General features: G+C 44.3%; 1 protein-coding gene across 1 annotated transcript in view; it reads right to left on the bottom strand.

Annotated features, from left to right (window-relative positions):
- The window catches only part of LOC145348978 (interleukin-1 receptor type 1-like), a 51493-nt gene that overhangs the window by 10365 nt on the left and 19552 nt on the right, over positions 1–21576 (bottom strand). The window contains exons 5-9 of the mRNA XM_080197153.1: positions 11445–11513; positions 7753–7882; positions 5261–5409; positions 2944–3087; positions 780–947 (exon numbers count right to left, since the gene is read on the bottom strand). Of these exons, the coding sequence (XP_080053279.1) occupies positions 780–947; positions 2944–3087; positions 5261–5409; positions 7753–7882; positions 11445–11513 (660 nt within the window). The remainder of the gene's footprint in view (positions 1–779; positions 948–2943; positions 3088–5260; positions 5410–7752; positions 7883–11444; positions 11514–21576) is intronic.

Raw genomic sequence — 21576 nt, 5'->3', positions numbered from 1 at the left:
ACCCTCTCGCATTAACTCTGCTAGTTTCTTTCTATACCTGCATGCTAACTTCCTGAGTTCCTTGCATATCTACTTCTAAGTCTCTCTGAACAGAAAGAGAACAAACAGAGAGGGTAGAAAAGTTGATTTGTTTACATTTTAGTTGATCAAAGTGAGGCCATCTTATGTAATTAATATGTAAATAGGGCAAGGCACATCTATCTGGAAATGTCTGCCTGTAGATATTACAATTCATCAAAGAGGCTGTCACAGAACTGTGCAATCCCCTACAGTCAGAGTTTGAATATTTCAACAACAATGATGGTTCTATCTGTCAATGTCTTTAACTGTTATTCCACAGGGTCAATTTAAACATATTCCCAGCGTAGAGTTACATCCTGTAGATTAATATTTTTTCTGTGTTAGGTTCATGACCACTTGCAAGCACAGAGACTTTGGGCCAAAAGATACACTTCTTGAGCTTTTAAGGAGAGAATTTGATTGTGGGACTTCTTTATCCATTGTAATCTAGCACATTTGCTATCATCTCATAATGCAATCTATAAACAGTATCATCTGATTACAGTGTAAGGTAAGATCTAGATCAAAGTTTCTCATTTTCATTTGTATTTCGGACCAATATACAAGTGACACAGAAATAAACTTAAAATTAAGACTTTTTTGAGGAAACTAGTCACTACATTTTGTTCAGCATCTACCATGATCTCTTTATCATCTAGACACGATCGCTTTCAATATGTAATAGAAAAAATTCTCAGCATTAAGTTCCTTCATCTTACCTTGACCAGGAAGTTCATCTCTGCCAGATATGAAGAGTTTGTAGCCATATTTTTCTTCAAGTATTTGTGGCAAAATGTGAAGAGCAAAGTGGCTTGTACTGGAGTTACCGAGAGAACCCTCAGTCTCAGATCTTGGATAGATGACATACGCATCAAATATCTTACCATCTGCATGGTCAAATACAATTATTAATAATGAAAACAATAAATACCAATTAATTTGCTTGTACTAACTGATGATAGCGCATTGTCAATTCAGTAAAATGTGTAATTTGAAATCTTAAGAATGTAATGTAAAAATGCTCAATCTATGCAGTTTTAAACTAGAACTTACACTACAAAACTAATTAATATATAGGACAGGATCTTAAGCCCACTCTTTCCATCTGCAAGATCTTCAGCAGGAGTTCTAGATCCAGTGAAACCAGAAATGGTGTATCTCACTAGCGAGATCGTGATCTCCAATTTTCGCCTCCCCTCACCGGTGACGTAATCAGGTTCCATAATGGGTGAGAACCTGATTTCCATTCATTTAAATAAATTCTAAGCTAATTAAAGGTTCATCCAGACGTGAACCTGTCATGGGGATCCCTCCCAGGGCACAAAGGTCACTGGAGGAGAGAGACATAGCCAGGCAGTTCCCTGGCCATACCCGCTAGCACAGCACCCAGCCACAGGCTAGCACTGTGAACCGGGCAGTGCCAACCTTTGCAAGGGAATAGTGCTGGGGCAGGCTCCTAACGACAGCCTCACGTGCAAAGACTCTTCTACTTGCGGTGGAGTGAAGTAGACACAAGAGAGGGCTGGAGATGCCAATAATGATTGTTTAGGGGGGACGGGTGGGGGGGGGGATGAGGGGATGGGGATGGCAGTGATGGTTGGTGGGGAGGAGATGCCTGTGCTGATTGGGGCGGGGGGAAAGGAATGCCGGGGCTGATCAAATGGTGTGGTAAAGCCAGAGATACCTCCATGATGAAGGGGGGAGGGAATGATTAACATTTGTTTCTGTGATTGCGACACCCTGAAAAAAGGTGGCTCCAATCTCAGTAGAGCAGTTCCCTGCTCTAAGAATCCCCACCTCACTAAAGTGATGGCACAAACGAAGCCCACTTTTTTTTGGCATTAAAAAGGAAAAAGAAAACTGGCCAGTGGAGGTTTTCTCACCAAAACTAACACTCTGTCAGATTCTCAGAAGATTTCATCCATAGTGTCCTAAACTCAGAGATATTAGCCATTGATTGATGGAAATAATTGAAAAGTGATATTTCAAACGATCTGACGTACTCTCCAATGGAAAACAGCTGGCTAATTTAAAATCAAAATGACATTACATACTGGCTGATGTAAATAATATTACAATATTCAATACTGCTTCATTACAGTCATTAACTGACAGCAGTATTAAATTCTGCTTAATGTATATAAACTAAGCTTAGACTGACATATCAAATTCATCTTCACTTGCAGCCATAAACTCAGACTGATATTGGAAACTGCTTAATTTGGAAAACTGAAACATAAAATGATAATACATAAAATCTGATGTATTTAGCCTTAAATTAAGATTGATATTAAACAGTTCTTAATATATTTTGCATTCCAGTGGGCATGAGAACGGAGCACAAGGCTGGGCTGATATCTAGTGAGTACTCTGTGGTAACTCCCCTCCTTTCTAGTGGGTGCTCTTGATAATGAATTGTGATCCAGGCTAGCAATTGTCCACATAAAAAGGGACTTAGATAAGGACACAACCCAGAGCACAATCGCCAGTCGTGTGGAAGAAATTAGATGCTTCATGTGCTGCTCGGTACAGAAGAGGGCAAAAAGCAATTTGTTTACTATCTTCATACACTTTTGTTTCTTGGGGAACAACCTATTTGGACTGTGTCATGAACACTCCTTCTGTGGTCAACAAGTCCTGGAGTGGGGCTTGAACCTGAAGCTTCAGGTTCAGATTCAGATAGTGGGGCACAGCTACCTACTGAGCCACAACATCTCCAGGAAAAGGAGAAGAAGGAGAATGTATTTGATCTCATATGGAGCATGAAATTATACACTGTTTAATATACACAATTTGTCTTAACACTTAAAATCTCCAACAATGTTATTTTCTCCATAACATGTAAAGGCTATATCAAAATTTATTAAATAATATTGCATTTACCATTAATGGGCTTGTGAAGTCTAAACATTTCACGATACCAAAGGACAATGTCCACCTTGAAAACTTGGTATATTAATATACAGGCCAAAGTTACAAAGATCAATGGGACAATGATCTTAATCACATGAAGTGTCCAATCTGGTGCTAGGAAAGGAATGAAAGAATCATGACTGCAAGAAAGATTGAATTCACAAGCTATATTTTCTCATATGGTATATGAGGCGATATATCCAAGGGTTCATCCACTGAGTCTATGTGGGTTGAACTGAGAAATAAGGGGGAAATCACTTCGATAGCATTGTACTATAGGTCCATAAATAGTTTGAGGGAAATTGAGGAGCAAATATGTAAGGAGATTACAGACAGCTCCAAGAAAAATAGAGTGGTAATAGTAGGGGATTTTAACTTTCCCAACATTGACTGGGACAGTTATTGTATTAGGGGCTTGAATGGAGAGAAATTTGTTCAGTGTATTCCAGAGGAATTTCTCATTCAGTATGTGGGTGGCCTGACTAGAGGGGACAAAATTTGACTTCCTCTTGGGAAATAAAGAAGAGCAAGTGGCAAAAGTGTTAGTAAGGGATCACTTTGAGACCAGTGACCATAATTCCATTAGCTTTAAATAGTATGGAGAATGATAGGTCTGGCCGAAAAGTTAAAATTTTAATTGGGGCACGGCCAACTTTGATGGTATCAGGCAGGAACTTTCAACCATTAACCGGGGGAGTCTGTTGGAAAAAAAAGCGATGTCTGGTAAATGCGAGGCTTTCAAATGGTTCAGGGTAAGCACATTCCTCTTAGGGTGAAGGGCAAGTCTGGTAGAAGTAGGGAACCGTGGATGACTCGGGATATTGAGGCCCTGGTCAAGAAAATGAAGGAGGCGCGTGACATGCATAGGAGCTGGGATCAAGTGGATTTTTTGAGGGGTAGAGAGGATGTAGGAGTAGAGTTAAGAGAGAAATCAGGAGGGCAAAAAGGTGACACGAGACTGTTTTGGCAGATAAGGCAAAGGAGAATCCAAAGAGCTTCTACAAATATTAAACCCAAAAGAGTAAATAGGGAGAGAGTAGGACCTCTTAAGGATCAACAAGGTCATCTATGTGTGGATCCACAAGAGATGGGTGAGATCCTAAATGAATATTCCTCATCAGTATTCACTGTTGAGAAAAGCATGGGTGTTAGAGAGCTTGGGAAAATAAATAGTGATGTCTTGAGGAGCGTACATACAACAGAGAAGGAGATTCTGGAGCTCTTAAAGTGCATCAAAGTAGGTAAATCCACAGGACCTGACGAAGTGTATCCAAGGACATTGTGGGAGGCTAGGGAGGAAATTGTGGGTCCCCTAGCAAAGATATGTGAATCATTGATAGTCACAGGTGAGCTGTCTGGAGATTGGGGGCTGGCAAATGTTGTGCCTTTGTTTAAGAAGGGCTGCAGGAAAAAGTCTGGAAACTACAGGCCAGTGAGCCACATATCTTTAATGGGTAAGTTGTTCAAAAGTATTTTGAGAGATAGGATCTACAGGCACTTAGAGATGTGAGGGCTGATTAGGGACAGTTAGCATGGCTTTGTAAGTGGAAAGTCATGTATCAAAAATTTGATACAGTTTTTTGAAGGGGTAACAAAGAAGGTAAATGAGGGCAGTACAGCTGATGTTCTCTACACGGACTTTAGTAAGATCTTGGATAAGGTACCACATGGTAGGCTGTTGTATAAGGTTAAGTCTCACGGGATCCAGTGTGACGTAGCCAAATAGATACAAAATTGGCTTGATGACAGAAGACAGAGGGTGGTTGTTGAGGATTGTTTTTCAAACTGGAGGCCTGACCAACGGTGTGCCTCAGGGATGAGTGCTGGGTCCACTGTTATTTGTCATTTACACTAATGATTGGGATGACAATTTAGTAGGCATGATTAATAAGTTTGCAGATGACACCAAGATTTTTGGCATAGTGGACCGTGAAGAAGGTTATTTCAGATTGCAACGGGATCTTGATCAATTGGGCCAGTGGGCTGACAAATGGCAGAAGGAGTTTAATTTAGATAAATGCGTGGTATTGCACTTTGGTACTAAAGAGCACTAAATACGGGTTTGTTTGAATTCAGCAGTTACACCAAGGCCTACTGTTCTATTTCAATCAAAAATTAAACCCTACTTTACAATTAATATCAACAGTTCTTATCAGTTCTTCCAGGTTTAAATCTTTCATCATATATCAATTAACTACATGAGCACTAACCATTCACTACACCAAATAGGACAATACCAAACAATCCTTACTTCAATGACAGACTAAATTCAAAAGCAAAACCTTACATGGAGGCACAATTTTTACAAAACCATAACGAATGCCCCTTGGGTTGTTTGCAAAACATTCAAAAGTGGTTTGAAAGTCTTTTTCAATGATCTCGGAGATAATTAAATTCCTCAAAACAACTGTCGCATGATTAGCTTCTTTTTTGTCACTGTGAAAGGTATAAAACAACACAATTAGTAAATGTGTTAAGCAGACAAGTTGCAACTTTCCATTGCCGTTTCTTTAAAATGTGGACAAAAGGGTGTGGAATATTATTTTTATGCTCATGAACATACAGACAGCAAGTCTCCAACTTTTGTGAGCCTTAGGGGCATGTGTCAATGTTTACTTATTGATTTAATTGTCTCAATGTCTTCTTAATAGCCACAAAGGAATCACTCTCAGGGATCCTTCAAGGTGACATGCTTGAAAGAAGTGATCAGCCTCCATTAATTGCTCCTGTCTCTTTAAATTCATCTTACACCCAATTCTTCATCCACAAGCTTTCAGTGCAGATGGTCACAGTCACAGGAAAAGTGGCAGGTATTATATTTTGCTGAACCGTGACAATTTCTGCCTCTATTGGCACATATGCACAATCAGGGATGAATCCCAATCAGAAGTCTGTGTGTTTTCATGCAAATTAGCAGATCTGAGGGATATATGTGGATGACTCTCACAGCGTGCACAACTTGTCCAAAATTGTAATATTAAACAAACGTGGAATTTTATAACCTCACGCACACCCAGAAACCGGCTGGCACGTGGGCCAAGTAGTGGTGGGTGGGGAAGAGGAGATGGCAAAAAATCGAGAGTTTGTCACCTACTCTCTTCCCTGATGTTTCATCAGTAGCAGGGGAGGTGTCAGGCAGCTTGCCTGTCCACCATTGAGCAAATAGAGACCATTAAGTGGCCAATTAGTGGCCAATTGAGGCACCCTCCATTCCACTCTCCTACCCTTCATCTATCTCACCGGGGCCTGCCAGACTGGCCCCTACAGAAGGTCCCAAACTATCTTTTCATCCAAGTCCATCAAGGATCATCATTGGGAACTACATACAGTCAAAGATGTGGCCACTGCACCCTACAGTGCTGCTGGGATTAAAGAACTGCCTGAATAACCAGCAGCTCCCAGGGGCAAAACCTCGTCTCAGATGCAGATGAGGTCTCACTCTGAGCGTATTAATGGCCTGAAGATCATTAAAAAAAACAATTTGGGGTAACCTGGCTAAGTGGGGGCGGGCCTGCCCTCAAATTTTCAGCCAGTAACAGGGTCACCGACTTCACTTATAATTCAACGAAGTGGCAAAATGGCCCAAAATATGAGAAACTCTAATTGGGGTGAGTTTTGTAAACTGAGGAAAATTCAAACTAAATAAAAACAACTGAGGAGACATTGGGCAGAATTTTCCATGGTGTGTTTCACAGCAGCAGTGGTGACTCCTCCTCCACTCCCCTGCTATTGGCTGGTGGTGGGTCCTTCTGGTTTCCTGTTTATGCCTCATCACTGGGAAATCTGCAGTGGAGCTTCACCATCAGCAGGACCGGAAGATCCCGCCAGTGAGAACAGCTGGAAAAGTCTGGCCGTTACCTTTGCCCGTGAAGATATTTGACAGAATTGTAAGAACCAGTTTTCCACTGTTTTCACCCCAGACTCATTTTCCAGCATCAAAGCAGAGAAAAGCTGGACTCTAGAATAAAACAAATGTCATTTAAATGTCATGTAATGCACCACCTCTGATGTGGAACCATCGACGAGCCAGTGAAAGATTGTATTTAATTTGGGGTGAGTGTGTAATACTAAATAAGCTTTCTATTTAAACAATAACTTGCTGCTGAAAATATTTAACTGAGGTAACCATATGGAGGGAAGAAAACACTCATTTTTTACGTACAAATATACTGATCATGTGCAGTAAAAGGAAACTCACAAATTCTGTCTGTGACACATTTTAGACTGGGATTGTGCCTTTAAAATGAAACCAGATGCATTTAGGTACAACAATTAGTAAATAGATGTAAAACAGTAAGCAAATATAGAAATAGTGCCTGAGTTTTGTCGGTCTTGTACACTTAGTTCTCCCTTTTACATACTAATTATTTGTGAATCTGCGCGCAAATACAGGGAATATTCCATCCCATATAGCAGTAAGAGGGAGAGAAAGGACGTTTATCACTGATTTATTTGTAACCTTTACATTAATATGTAATGATGGACACAGCAGGTGTCAAGTTGTTAATATGGTATAACTCCAGCAATTTCTAGGCGCAACCTTACCCGCCATTCACACCACACTCTCGCTGCAGCAAGGTCGGAGAATTTGGCACTCAGCCAAATCTCCATTCACCATAGCGGGTTGGGAAAATCCCATCCGCAGGAACAATGGTAACATTCCAGCCAATGTCTTTTCCTGACAATTAGACAGGTTTACAGAATATTTTTACTTTTGCATACATCACCTACTTCACAATCAAGCTCTCATGTGATCCAAGGATTGAAAGTAAAACGTACATTTGATCTCCTTGCTTGATTCTGAGTCCATCTTCAGGAATATCAGTGTTATTCATTCTCCAGGAAAGGAAAATTATATCCATTTTACCAAATCCCACAAGAGCTTCACAGGTCACATTAAGCGTTGAGCCTGTGAAGCAAAAGTAAACATATGCAGCCTTAAAATAATGGATTAAATGCTGCAGTGTTCGCTTTCAAGTTAAAGCGGTTACCATCAATGTAAATAAATTTTTTGAGTTCCCTCTCCCAATGTGTTTCTGGTGTCACTGCAGACATTGAGGTTGAAATTGCACAGGGGAGATTATTGGAACCTAGTGGATTTACTGATGATACCTCTAAATGATTCAGTGTTTAACATTTTAATTTAATTAATATTGAGTCATAAAATGAATTGAGCACACAAAGTAAGCTTCATTGATAGATACCATTCTCCTAACTGAAGTAACACTGACAAATAGTTTTACTTATCAGCAAGGTTACCAATATGATTACCATGTAACTATCTAAATGCTTTTTGAAAGAAAAAATTGTACCCGCCTCTACTACTACCTCTGGCAGCTTGTTCCAGATACTCACCATCCTCTGTGTGAAAAAATTGCCCCTCTGGACACTTTTGTATCTCTCCCCTCTCACCTTAAACCTATGCCCTCTAATTTTACACTCCCCTACATTTGGGAAAAGATATTGACTATCTAGCTCATCTGCGCCCCTCATTATTTTATAGACCTCTATAAGATCACCCTTCAGCCTCCTACGCTCCAGAGAAAAATGTCCCAGTCTATCCAGCTGCTCCTTATAACTCAATCCATCAAGATCTGGTAGCATCCTAGTAAATCATTTCTGCACTTTTTCTACTTTAATAATATCCTTTCTATAATAGAGTAATCAGAATTGCACACAGTATTCCAAGTGTGGCCTTACCAGTGTCTTGTACAGCTTCAAGAAGACATCCCAACTCCTGCATTCAATGTTCTGACCGATGAAACCAAACATGCCGAATGCCTTCTTCACCACTCTGTCTACCTATGACTCCACTTACAAGGTGCTATGAACATGTACCCCTCGATCTCTTTGTTCTGTAACTCTCCCTAATGCCCTACCATTAACTGAGCAAGTCCTGCCCTGTTCAATCTACTAAAATGCATCACCTCGCATTTGTCTAAAATAAACTCCATCTGCCATTCATCAGCCCACTGGCCCAAATGATCAAAATCCCATTGCAGTTGGAGATAACTTTCTTCACTGTCCACTATGCCACCAATCGTGTCATCTGCAAACTTACTAACCATGATTCCTATATTCTCATCCAAATCATTAATATAAATGACAAATAACAGTGGACCCAGCACTGATCCCTGAGGCACACTGCTGGTCACAGGCCTCCAGTTTGAAAAACAACCCTCTGCAACCACCCTCTGGCTTCTGTCAAGAAGCCAATTTTGTATCCATTTAGATACCTCATCCTGGATCCTGTGAGATTTAACCTTATGCAACAATCTACCATGCAGTACCGTGTCAAAGGCCTTGCTAAAGTCCATGTAGACAACATCAACTGCACTGCCCTCATCTACTTTCTTGGACACCCCTTCAAAAAACTCAATCAAATTTGTGAGACATGATTTTCCACTCACAAAGCCATGCTGACTGTGCCTAAACAGCCCTTGCTTCTCTAAATGCCTGTAGATCCTGTCTCTCAAAATACCTTCCAACAATTTACCCACCATAGATGTGAGACTCACTGGCCTGTAGTTCTCAGGCTTTTCCCTGCAGTCCTTTTTAAACAAAGGCACAACATTTGCCACACTCCAATCAACAGGCACTTCACCGTGACTATCGATGATTCAAGTATCTTGGCTAGGGGACTGCAATTTCCTCCCTAGCCTTCCACAATGTCCTTGGATACACTTCATCAGGTCCCAGGGATCTGTCTATCTTGATGCGCTTTAAGACTTCCAGCACCTCCTTCTCTCTATATTGAAAGGAGAGGGCAGGAAAAGATATGGTTGGTGGAGGGATCCTGCTAGAGGCAGTGGAAATAATGGGGGATGTTTTGTTAAATATGGAGACTAGTGAGATGAAAAGTGAGGACAAGAGGAGCCATATTTTGGTTCTAGAAGGGAGGGGAAGAGGTGAGAGCAGAAATGTGTGAAATAGATTGGACTTCACACATATCTCGAGTGCATGTTTAAAATCTCTCAATTTTCTTGGTCCAATTTGTTCAGTATTAGTCTATAAGACCAATCAGCTATTACTCGGGCAGTCTTTGATTCCATTTTAATTTTGAAACTCAGTAAGTATTGTTTTAAATTCTTAATATACATAGTGCACACTGTTCTAACCACAGGTCTATTCCACATGTATGACATGCCCACTAAGTTGGTGAAAAAGAATATAAATCTCCTAGATATAAAAATATAAAATATAATCATAACATTTTGTTCAAGGTTTCTGAATTTTGCAGTGGGTTTCTTCTACTTTTTATGTACTTATAATCCAAAATAAGTAATCTGTTGCAATCTACCCTATTTATGCTTTTCAGTGTACTAGGGTGTACTGGGCAGCATGGTGGCATTGCTGCCTCACAGCGCCAGGGACCCAGGTTCGATTCCAGCCTCGGGTGCCTATCTGTGTGAAGTTTGCACATTCTCCCCGTGTCTGCATGTGTTTCTTCTGGGTGCATCAGTTTCCTCCCAAGGCCTGAAAGACATCTTGGACAGTTGCATTGACCCAAACAGGCACCGAAATGTGGCTAGTAGGGGAATTTCACAGTAACTTCATTGCAGTGTTAATGTAAGCCTTACTTGTGACTAACAAATAAACTTTAATGACCTGGATGATATCCTCTCCACATTCCTTTGAGAGCAACTTAAAATAAAATGTGGAGGAAAAAGATCAGGAAAAATAAATACGCAAACATAGACATTCTAAGAGTGACATTCTGAAAAGAAATGGATTAATCAAAGAAATAAAGAAAGAAGAAAAACAGGAGGTATTGAATAAAATTATTTACATGCAAATATTCTCTCAATGAAATAAGCCATTGTTCATGCAATTAACAATTCTTGCATTGTTCTATCCTGCGTGTTCCGTCATGCCTTCACAGACAATGCTCCTGGCAATGAATGCTCCTTCATAGATAAACTAGAATTATGTTCCTTATTGAAGTCTATGAGTTTGTGAATGTGGTCAAACAAAATATCTCCTCACTAGGAAATCTTTTTATCAATAGGTTTTCAGCATTCATCGGATGAAAGTGCTGTAAAAAGCTATCAATCCTTCGAATCATAGAATTCCTACAGCACAGAAGGAGGCCATTCGGCCCATTGAGTCTGCACTGTCCACAGTCCCACCCAGGCTCTTTACCCATAACTGTACTTATTTACTCGACTAATCCTCTGACACTAAGGGTCAATTTAGCATGGCCAATCAACCTAATTCACACATCTTTGGACAGTGGAAGGAAACCGGAGCACCCGAAGGAAACTCACACAGACATAGGGAGAACATGCAAACTCCACACACACAGTGACCCAAGCCTGGAATCAAGCCCAGGTCCCAGCTGCTTTGAAGCAGCAGAGCTAACCACTGTGCCACCCATTTGTCTTCAGTATTACAATAAGTGTTGAAGTACCACAACAAATATTTGATACAGAATGAAAACACTATTGATATGACTATTTCTTTGTACTTACCAAGACTTGCTTCAATAGTATTATTTTTAGGATTTATTATCTTTGGCTGTATAGTCTTCGTTGCTGTTGCTGAAACAATCGATTTTGATTGTGAGGATTAGAGTGTAACATATTCTGTACATAACCACAATTATAGTGTTGATGCTACAGTACTATAGACTACATATATTCTCCTGTGTTTGGAGATTGCACAGTCAAAGATTTTATTGGGTCTGGTAAAGTCAATAAAGAAAGAAGAAAAACAGGCAGCATTGTATTAAATTATTTACATGCAAATAAAGGAATTGCTAGGTGGTTCTGTGGGCAAACGCGGGACTCCAGGATGGTAGTCTGCCTCCCTGGAGCAGGGGTACAGGATGTGTCAGAGAGGGTAGAGGGAATCTTGAAGGGCCAAGGGACCCAGGCGGATGTAATTATACACGTAGGAGAGAAGGACGTAGGAAGGAAGAGTAGGGGGGTTATATGTAGGCAGTTCAGGGAGTTGGGGGCCAGGCTGAAGTGCAGGGCCTCCAGGGTGGCGATCTCTGGGCTGCTGCCAGGGCCCAGCAATAGCAGGGATAAAAATAATGAGATCCTACAGCTGAATGCGTGGCTGAGGGATTGGTGCAGGACAGAGGGTTTTAGTACTGCAGACCATTGGGAAGTCTTTGTGAGGGAAGGGCACCTGTACAAGTGGGGTGGGGAACATTTAAATGGGAAGGGTACACATATTTTAGCTGGGAGGTTAGCTGGAGTGTTTCGGCAGGGTTTAAACTAATATGGAGGGGGGGTGGGGAGGAGACAGCTCAGGCACTGGGAGTGGGAGTGAGTTGGGTGACAGGGTAAGTCTAGATGAGTGAAAAATCTCCCAGGAGAAGGAGGATCCGAGTGGACCTGAGGGTCTTCAGTGCATCTGTTTTAATGCGAGGAGTGTGACGGGTAAGACGGATGAACTTAAGGCCTTGATGTTCGCGAGGAATTTAGATGTGGTGGCAGTGACGGAGACGTGGTTAAAGGAAGGGCAGGACTGGCAGCTAAATATTCCTGGGTATAAGTGTTTTAGGCATGACAGGGGAGGGTTGAAAAGAGGAGGGGGAGTGGCGCTCTTAGTTAGGGAGCAGATCACAGCGGTGCAGAGGGAGGATAACATGGAGGGGTTGGAAATTGAGTCTCTGTGGGTGGAGTTAGGAATAGGAAGGGAGCCATTACTATGCTAGGGGTGTACTACAGGCCGCCCGACAGCCCGCGGGCAGTGGAAGAGGGTATATGTAGAGACATTTTGGATAAGTGTAGGAAGAACAGGGTTGTTGTCGTGGGAGATTTTAATCTCCCTGGGGTGGATTGGAAGGTGCCTAGAGCTGGGGTTCGGACGGGGAGGAATTCGTAAGATGTGTATTGGAAGGGTCCTTGCAGCAGTATGTAGATAGCCCGACTAGAGAGGGGGCTATACTAGATTTAGTTCTGGGCAATGAGCCGGGCCAAGTGGTTGAGATTGCAGTAGGTGAACATGTGGCTAATAGTGACCACAACTCTGTCAACTTTAGGATACGAATGGAAAAAGATGAGAGCTGTCCTAAGGGGAGGGCTAGATACAGCCGGATTAGGCAGGAGCTTAGGGATACAGACTGGGATAGGCTGTTGGAGGGCAAGTCCAAGATAGGCATGTGGGAGTCTTTCAAGGGAAAACTGAAATGGGTGCAGGAAAGGCATGTGCCGGTTAGGAGGAAGGATGGGAAAGGTAGGATTAGAGAGCCGTGGATCACGAGAGATATAGAGGACCTGGTCAGGAAGAAACGAGAGGCATGTGTCAGGTCTAAGAACTGGGAACGGAGAGAGCATTGGAGGAGTACAGAAAGAGTAGGAGGGATCTCAAAAGGGGAGTTAGGAGGGCAAAAAGGGGGCATGAAATGGCTTTGGCAGGGAGAATTAAGAAAAATCGGTCCCCTCAGGGACAGAGGAGGGGAATTGTGCTTAGAGTCTGAGGGAATGGGGGAGATCCTGAATGAATACTTTGCGTCGGTATTCATGAAGGAGAGGGGCTTGATGTCTGGTACGGTCATCGAGGGAGCTGTAGACCAATTAAAGGAACTATCGATTACGAGGGGAGAACTGTTAGGGCTTTTAGGTAGCATTAAAACTGATAAATCTCCGGGGCCCGATGGCATTTATCCTAGGCTGCTTAGGGAGGCGAGAGATGAGATTGCTGGGCCTCTGACGCAAATCTTGTCTCTTCTTTGGACACCGGTGAGGTCCCTGAGGACTGAAGGATAGCGAACGTGGTACCGTTGTTTAAAAAGGGTACATAGAACATAGAACATTACAGCGCAGAACAGGCCCTTCGGCCCACGATGTTGTGCCGACCAGTTAAAAAACAATGACCCTCTAACCTAAACCAATCCCTTTCCGTCCATAAACCTATCCACGGATCTCTTAAACGCCCCCAAACTAGGCGCATTTACAACTGCAGCAGGCAGGGCATTCCAATCCCTTACCACCCTCTGGGTAAAGAACCTACCCCTGACATCCGTCCTATAACTACCCCGACTTAATTTAAAGCCATGCCCCCTCGTGCTAGCTTTCTCCATCCGAGGAAAAAGGCTATCACTGTCCACCCTATCTAAACCTCTAATCATCTTATATGTTTCAATAAGATCCCCTCTTAGCCGCCTTCTTTCTAACGAACCCCAAATCCCTCAGTCTCTCCTCATAGGACCTCCCCTCCATACCAGGCAACATCCTGGTAAACCTCCTCTGCACCCTCTCCAAAGCCTCCACATCCTTCCTATAATGTGGGGACCAGAACTGCACACAATACTCCAAGTGCGGCCGCACCAGAGTTGTGTACAGTTGCAACATGACGCTGCGACTCCTAAATTCAATCCCCCTACCAATAAACGCCAAGACACCGTATGCCTTCTTAACAACCTTATCTACTTGATTCCCAACTTTCAGGGATCTATGTACACATACACCTAGATCCCTCCGTTCATCCACACTATTCAGAGTCCTTCCATTAGCCTATACTCGACACATCTGTTATTCCTGCCAAAGTGAATTACCTCACACTTCTCCGCATTAAACTCCATCCGCCACCTCTCGGCCCAGCTCTGCAACCTGTCCAAGTCTCCCTGCAAACTATGACACCCTTCCTCACTATCTACCACACCTCTGACTTTGGTGTCATCAGCAAATTTACTAATCCACCCAACTATACCCTCATCCAGATCATTAATAAAAATTACAAACAGCAGTGGCCCCAAAACAGATCCCTGAGGCACACCACTCGTAACTGAACTCCATGACGAATACCTACCATCAACCACCACCCTCTGTCTCCTATCTGCTAGCCAATTCCTGATCCAATTACCTAGATTACCCCCAATCCCATACATCTACATTTTCTGCATAAGCCTTCCATGGTGAACCTTATCAAACGCCTTACTAAAATCCATATATACCACGTCAACTGCCTTACCCCCATCCACCTCTTTGGTCACTTTCTCAAAAAACTCAATAAGGTTAGTAAGGCATGACCTACCCGCTACAAAACCATGCTGACTATCTCCAATCAATTCATTACTCTCCAAATAACTATAAATCCTATCCCTAATAATTTTTTCTAAAACCTTGCCCACAACAGAAGTAAAACTCACCGGTCTATAATTCCTGGGAAGTCTCTGCTCCCCTTCTTAATCAATGGGACAACATTTGCTATCCTCCAATCTTCCGGCACTATACCTGAGACCAACGACGACCTGAAGATCAGAGCCAGAGGCTCTGCAATCGCCTCTCTTGCCTCCCAGAGAATCCTAGGATAAATCCCGTCCGGCCCAGGGGACTTATCTATTTTCAAACCCTCAAGAATATCCAGCACATCCCCCTTATCAACTGCAATACTGTCTAGTTTACACCCCTGTAACCCAGTGTTCTCCTCAGCTACATTTATGTCCCCCTGCGTGAACACTGAAGAGAAATATTGGTTCAATGCCTCTCCAATCTCTTCCGGTTCCACACACAACTTCCCTCTGCTGTCTGTAACTGGCCCTAATCTTGCCCTAACCAACCTTCTGTTCTTAACATATCTATAGAACACCTTAGGATTCTCCTTAATCCTATCAGCCAAAGTCTTCTCATGTCCTCTTTTAGCCCTTCTTAACTCACTCTTCAACTCCCTCCTAGCCAATCTAAAGCTTTCTAGTGCACTACCTGAGCCCTCAAGTCTCATCCGACCATAAGCCTCCTTTTTCTTTTTAACCAGCGAATCAGCTTTTTTAGTGCACCACGGTTCCCTAGCTCGACCAATTCCTCCTTGCCTGACAGGGACATACCTATCAAGGACTCGCAGTAGCTGCTCCTTGAAAAAACTCCACATTTCGGACGTTCCCAGTCCCTGTAGTCTCCTAGTCCAACCTATGCTTCCTAATTCTCTCCTAATAGCTTCATAATTACCCTTCCCCCAGCTAAAACTACTGACCCAAAGTAGGAGGGATAACCCAGGTAACTATAGGCCGGTGAGTTTGACATCAGTGGTAGGCAAGTTGATGGAAAGGATTCTTAGGGATAGGATGTATGAGCACTTAGAGCGTTGCAATCTGATTAAGGATACGCAGCATGGTTTTGTAAAGGGGAAGTCTTGCCTTACGAATCTGGTAGAATTTTTTGAGGAGGTGACAAAAACAGTCGACGAAGGACGAGCCGTTGATGTCGTATATATGGATTTCAGTAAGGCGTTTGACAAAGTCCCTCATGGTAGGTTGGTAGAAAAGATTAAGGCTCATGGGATACAAGGCCAGGTATCTAGATGGGTTGAGAACTGGCTTGCTAAGAGAAGACAGAGAGTAGTAGTGGAGGGGTCCTTTTCTAGCTGGAGGTCTGTCACTAGTGGTGTGCCGCAGGGCTCAGTACTGGGACCTCTTCTCTTTGCAGTACATATAAATGACTTGGAAGAGGGAGTAAGTGGTGTGATCAGCAAATTTGCTGATGACACCAAGATGGCTGGATTGGCGGGCAGTGAGGAGCAGTGTCTGGCAATACAATGGGATATTGATAGGCTGGTATATTGGGCAGATATATGGCAAATGGAGTTTAATCCGGATAAATGTGAGGTGATGCATTTTGGCCGGAATAATGTAGGGGGGAGTTATATGATAAAGGATGAGCCCATAAAGAGTGTAGAAACACAGCGAGACCCGGGGGTGCAAGTGCACAAGTCTTTGAAGGTGGCAGTACAAGTGGAGAAGGTTGTGAAGAAAGCCTATGGTATGTTAGCCTTTATAGGAAGGGGTATAGAATATAAGAGCTGGAGTCTAATGTTGCAGTTGTATAGAACGTTGGTTAGGCCGCATTTAGAGTACTGCGACCAGTTCTGGTCGCCTTACTACTAGAAGGACGTGGAGACTCTGGAGAGAGTGCAGAGGAGGTTTACCAGGATGTTGCCTGGTATGGAAGGACTGGGTTATGAGGAAAGATTGAGCAAATTGGGGCTGTTTTGCCTTGAAAGATAGCGACTGAGGAGGGATCTAATAGAGGTATATAAGATTATGAAGGGTATAGATAGAATAAACAGAGGTAAGCTATTTCCTATGGTAGAGACACACAACACGAGGGGCCATGGGCTTAAGGTGAGGTGGGGAGAGGTATAACACAGATATTAGAGAGAGGTTTTTCACACAGAGGGTAGTGGGGGTATGGAATGCTCTGCCAAGTAAGGTGGTGGAGGCAGGCACGCTGGAGTTGTTTAAGAGTAACTTAGACAGGCACATGAGTGGGTTGGAGATGGGAGGACATAGGAGATTGTTTTAAATAAGGTTCATTAGCATTGGGACATCCCTGGTAATGTAAAAGGATATGGTATGATAATAATGTTTTTCTCTTTTAATTCACAGGTTTTAAGTCGGTCCGCCTTGTTGTCCAACGAGGGGCATACACGCGATGGGTTGTACAAGGGCTGCTCTTGAATGTTCGAGAGTGGCCTAGTGCTTCATGTCGTTAGTGTGTGCTTAAACTGGACCAGATGCTGGGCAACACGACAGCTCAGTGACTATCACTGTTTGCTGTGCAGACACATGGATCTGGGCCAGTGTCTGTGAGAGTTTGCGCATTCTCCCTGTGCTTGCGTGGATTTTCTCCGGGTGCTCCGGTTTCCTCCCACACCCCAAAGATGTGCTATTAGGCTGATTGGAAGTAATAAATTGTCCCTAAATTAGTTTCCCTCACTGTGGATTGCCATAAAACAATAGATAAGGGTCATGGGTGGAGGGGGGGGACTAGGAATGTTAAAATGGTGGCGTGGGCTCGTTGGGCCGAAGGGCCTGTTTCCCAGGCTGTTTTTGTTCTTTGTTCTTTGTTCAAATATTCTCTCAATGGAATAAGCCATTGTTTGTGCAGTTAGCACATTGTTGCGTTGTTCTATCCTACATGATCCATCAGACCTCCACAAACAGTGCCCCGGCAATGAATGAACCTTCAATGAATGAAATAGAATTGTGTTCCTTTTTGAAGTGCAATGGAGAGGGAGGACAATAGAGCAGACCGAATATAAAAATATGAAGTGCCTGATATTTACTTGGAGGCTAAGAGGGTGTGGATGAGGGCAAAAACAGCCAAGGAACTGAGCAAGACTAGGAACACAGAGTTAATTTTAACAATAGGATATCATTAACACCTTTTGGCTAAGATCAAGTGTCAGATTAAGCCCAAGATGGGGTGCAATACCTTATCTTGTCAGCTTGGATCTCGTTGTTTCTCTTGTGGGGACCTTGAATTGGATTTAACTGGAATTTGAATTTGTTTCTTTGGTGCAAGCAAGGAACAGATTTAGATCTGACAGGTCCATTCTGAACATTGGCTTCATAATTTTAAGAACAGAGTAATCATTTTTTTAAAAATCATTAACATATTGCCCCGCTACCTACCGCCTGGCAAGTGGGCTAATGAACAGGGGGAAGCACCAGCTGAGGAAGCTGTAAAGTGTTAACTCAACCACCAATAATAGCTACCGTGCTGTGGGCAGGGCTTAGAGTGTCTGAAATGACCAGAGCCCTGAACCGCGTGTGCACAGTTGGAAAAAAATTTGAAAAAGTGCACCCGTGTCATATCACTCCCGGGCCACAAAAAGCAGAGGAATTTTATCCACTCCCACCTGCTACCCAGACCGATCGCTACCCCCTGCCCCCTCCCCCCCCATCGATCACTTGCAGAGTGGCAGTGGACCCCCAACCGAAGATCCATCTGCCCTCTCCCTCCACCAGTGAGTGATCAGGCCTCTCCCCGACCACCCCCCCCCCTCCACCGGCCAGAGATACATCTTCCCCGCCTCCTTCCTCCCGCTCCCCCCCACCCCCTGAGAACAATCTGGCCTCACCCCCCGCCACCCCCACAAACAATAGTCTGGCCTCACTCACCGCCCCCCTCCCCAAAGGAACATCTGACCCACCTCCTCCTCCATCCCCACCAGACAACAATCAGCCCTCCCCTACCCCCGCCACCAGACAATGATCAGCCCTTCCCCCTCTTCTACCACCAGACAATGATTGGGCCTTCCTCCTCTCCTTCCCAATCAAAGATATATCTGACCCGCCTCCTCCTCCTCCACCACCTCCCCCCCCCCACCCCCCCCACCCAACCAGACAACGATCAGGCCTCCCTCCTTTCCCTTCCCAACCAGAGATACATCTGACCCGCCTCCTCCTCCTCCGCACCCCACCCCCTCCACCCCACCACCCAACCAGACAACGATCTGGTCTCCCCTCCACCATCCCCCACCAGCGATCTGAGTCAGAGAGCTGTTGGAAACTCTGAACTCGCTCTTCAGCAGCTGGAGCACCCAATTCAAACTTTCATTCAGCAGGTTCATTTTGGTGCAGTTCTGGATCGGCAAATAAGAACATAAGAAATAGGAGCAGGAGTAGGCCATCTAGCCCCTCGAGCCTGCCCCGCCATTCAATAAGATCATGGCTGATCTGTTGTGTCTCAGTTCCACATTCCCACCCTTTCCCCATAACCCTTAATCCCCTTGCCTATCAAAAACCTATCAACCCGCATCTTAAATATATTTAGCAAGGTAGCCTCCACCATTTTAACGGGCAGAGAATTCCAGAGATTCACCACCCCGTGAGTGAAGAAGTTCCTCCTCAACTCCATTCTAAACCGCCCCCTCTTTATCTTGAGGCTGTGCCCTCTAGTCCTACTGTCCTTTCTGGGTGGGAAGAGCCTCTCCACCTCTATCCTATCCATCCCATTCATCATCTTATATATCTCAATGAGATCTCCCCTCATTCTTCTAAACTCTTAACGAGTACAAGCCTAGTTTATTCAGCCTCTCCTCATAGCTCAACCCCCTCAACTCCGGTGTCAGCCTAGTAAACCTCCTCTGCACTCCCTCCAAGGCCAAAATATCCTTGCGTAAGTGCGGCGACCAAAACTGCACACAGTACTCCAGCTGCGGCCTCACCAATGCCCTATACAGCTGCAGCAAGACCTCCCTGCTTTTATATTCAATCCCCCTCGCTATGAAGGCCAGCATCCCATTCGCCTTCCTGACCACCTGCTGCACCTGCAGGCTGGGCTTTTGCGACTCATGCACAAGGACCCCGAGGTCCCTCTGCACCGTCGCCTGCTGCAGTTTTTCGCCATGTAAGTAATAGTCCTTCCTACCATTATTCCTACCAAAGTTGACAACCTCACATTTGCCAACATTAAATTCCATTTGCCAGTTCCTGGCCCATTCGCCCAGCCTATCTAGATCCTTCTGCAGACTCTTCACATCCTCCGGGTGGTAAAGGGGGAAATGCTGATAATGTTGGGTGGGCAGTTCATTAATTCAATTGAAATACATGCAAATACATTTAAATCACCGTTGTGCCCATTTCAGTGCGAATCGAATCGCCGCTATTGCCGGGTTTTGGTAAAGTGGCCATTTGCGTGGATGCGGGCACGGATCGTGTTAATGGCTTCGCACCCGACTTTACCACATTTTCATGCCCGAAAATGGGCATGACGCAATGGTAAAATCGGACCCTCTGACTCAGATCAGTGGTGGGGGGGGAGGGTAGCGGGTCAGATCATTCTCTGATGGGAGTGGGACAAGGGGAGTGAGGCCAGACCGTTGTCTGGTTGGGAGGAGGGAGAGGAGGAACCGGGTCAGATGTATCTCTGGTGGGGGGTGGGAGGATGGGTGGGGAAAGTCCAATTCCTCACTGGTGGGGTGGGGTGGGGGTGGGGAGCAGATGGATCTCTGATTTGCGGGGGGGGGCGGGGGGGGGGGGGCGGCGTTGGCCAGATGGATCTCTGGTGGGGGAGGAGGGGGAGGCTGGGGGTGGGGTGTGCTGCCACTCTGCGGGCAATCAGTTGAGGGGGGGGGGGGAAGGGAGCAGGGGGGTCACAATCAGTCTGGGTAGCAGGGGGTGGATAAGTGGGGCAGTGATATGTGTGTGCACCATCATCCCACTTTTCATTCCTGGGCTGCTTTGTCCACATTTTGCGACCCAGGAAAGATCTGACACAGCCGCGCTTTTTCGAAATGTTTTTCTAACTGTACATGCACAGTTCCGAGCTCCAATCGTTTTGGGCCTGCTAAACCCCGCCCATAGCGCAAATAGGACCCACAATTTTTTTTCAGGAGAAGTGCGTATGGGAGCGCTTGAAAGCAGATTTCTATGTCAGATCTGAATTAAGCCCAGCTTCAGCACTTAGAATGAAAATTGTAAAATCAGGCCCTATGTCTTCCAAGACAATCCATCAATAAAAGAGAAGCCACGTGAGGGCAAGTGGGGTTTAGAAATTGGGTGGGGGTGTGCCGTGGCAATGTCAGCAATTGTAGGGACCAGGGTAAAAATCAGAGCGTCTTGGTGGAGAATGAACAACTGGAGATTGACTCTGGGGCAAGGGAGCACTCAAATGCACTGTCGAGGCCTAATATGTATGAGCATTCTGCCTCTTCATGGCATCCTCCTTCCCTCTACCATGAAGTTTGTGACAGGCACATACACTAGATTGGATCAGATTGTGTTACACACCTTTCTCTTTCAAATGTTCCTTATCACTCCTTTTTCATTTTCATGGAGAGGCTGATGTCCAGGTGGATGCCTTGGTCTCCCCATTAATAAATACTTACTCTGTCCCTCCCCCATCCTTCTGTGGCTGCAACATATTG

Source organism: Carcharhinus amblyrhynchos, chromosome 10 (genome assembly GCF_965287045.1).
Source record: "Carcharhinus amblyrhynchos chromosome 10, sCarAmb.v2.hapA, whole genome shotgun sequence".
Lineage (NCBI taxonomy): Eukaryota > Metazoa > Chordata > Chondrichthyes > Carcharhiniformes > Carcharhinidae > Carcharhinus > Carcharhinus amblyrhynchos.
This window is presented reverse-complemented; position numbering and strand designations above follow the sequence as displayed.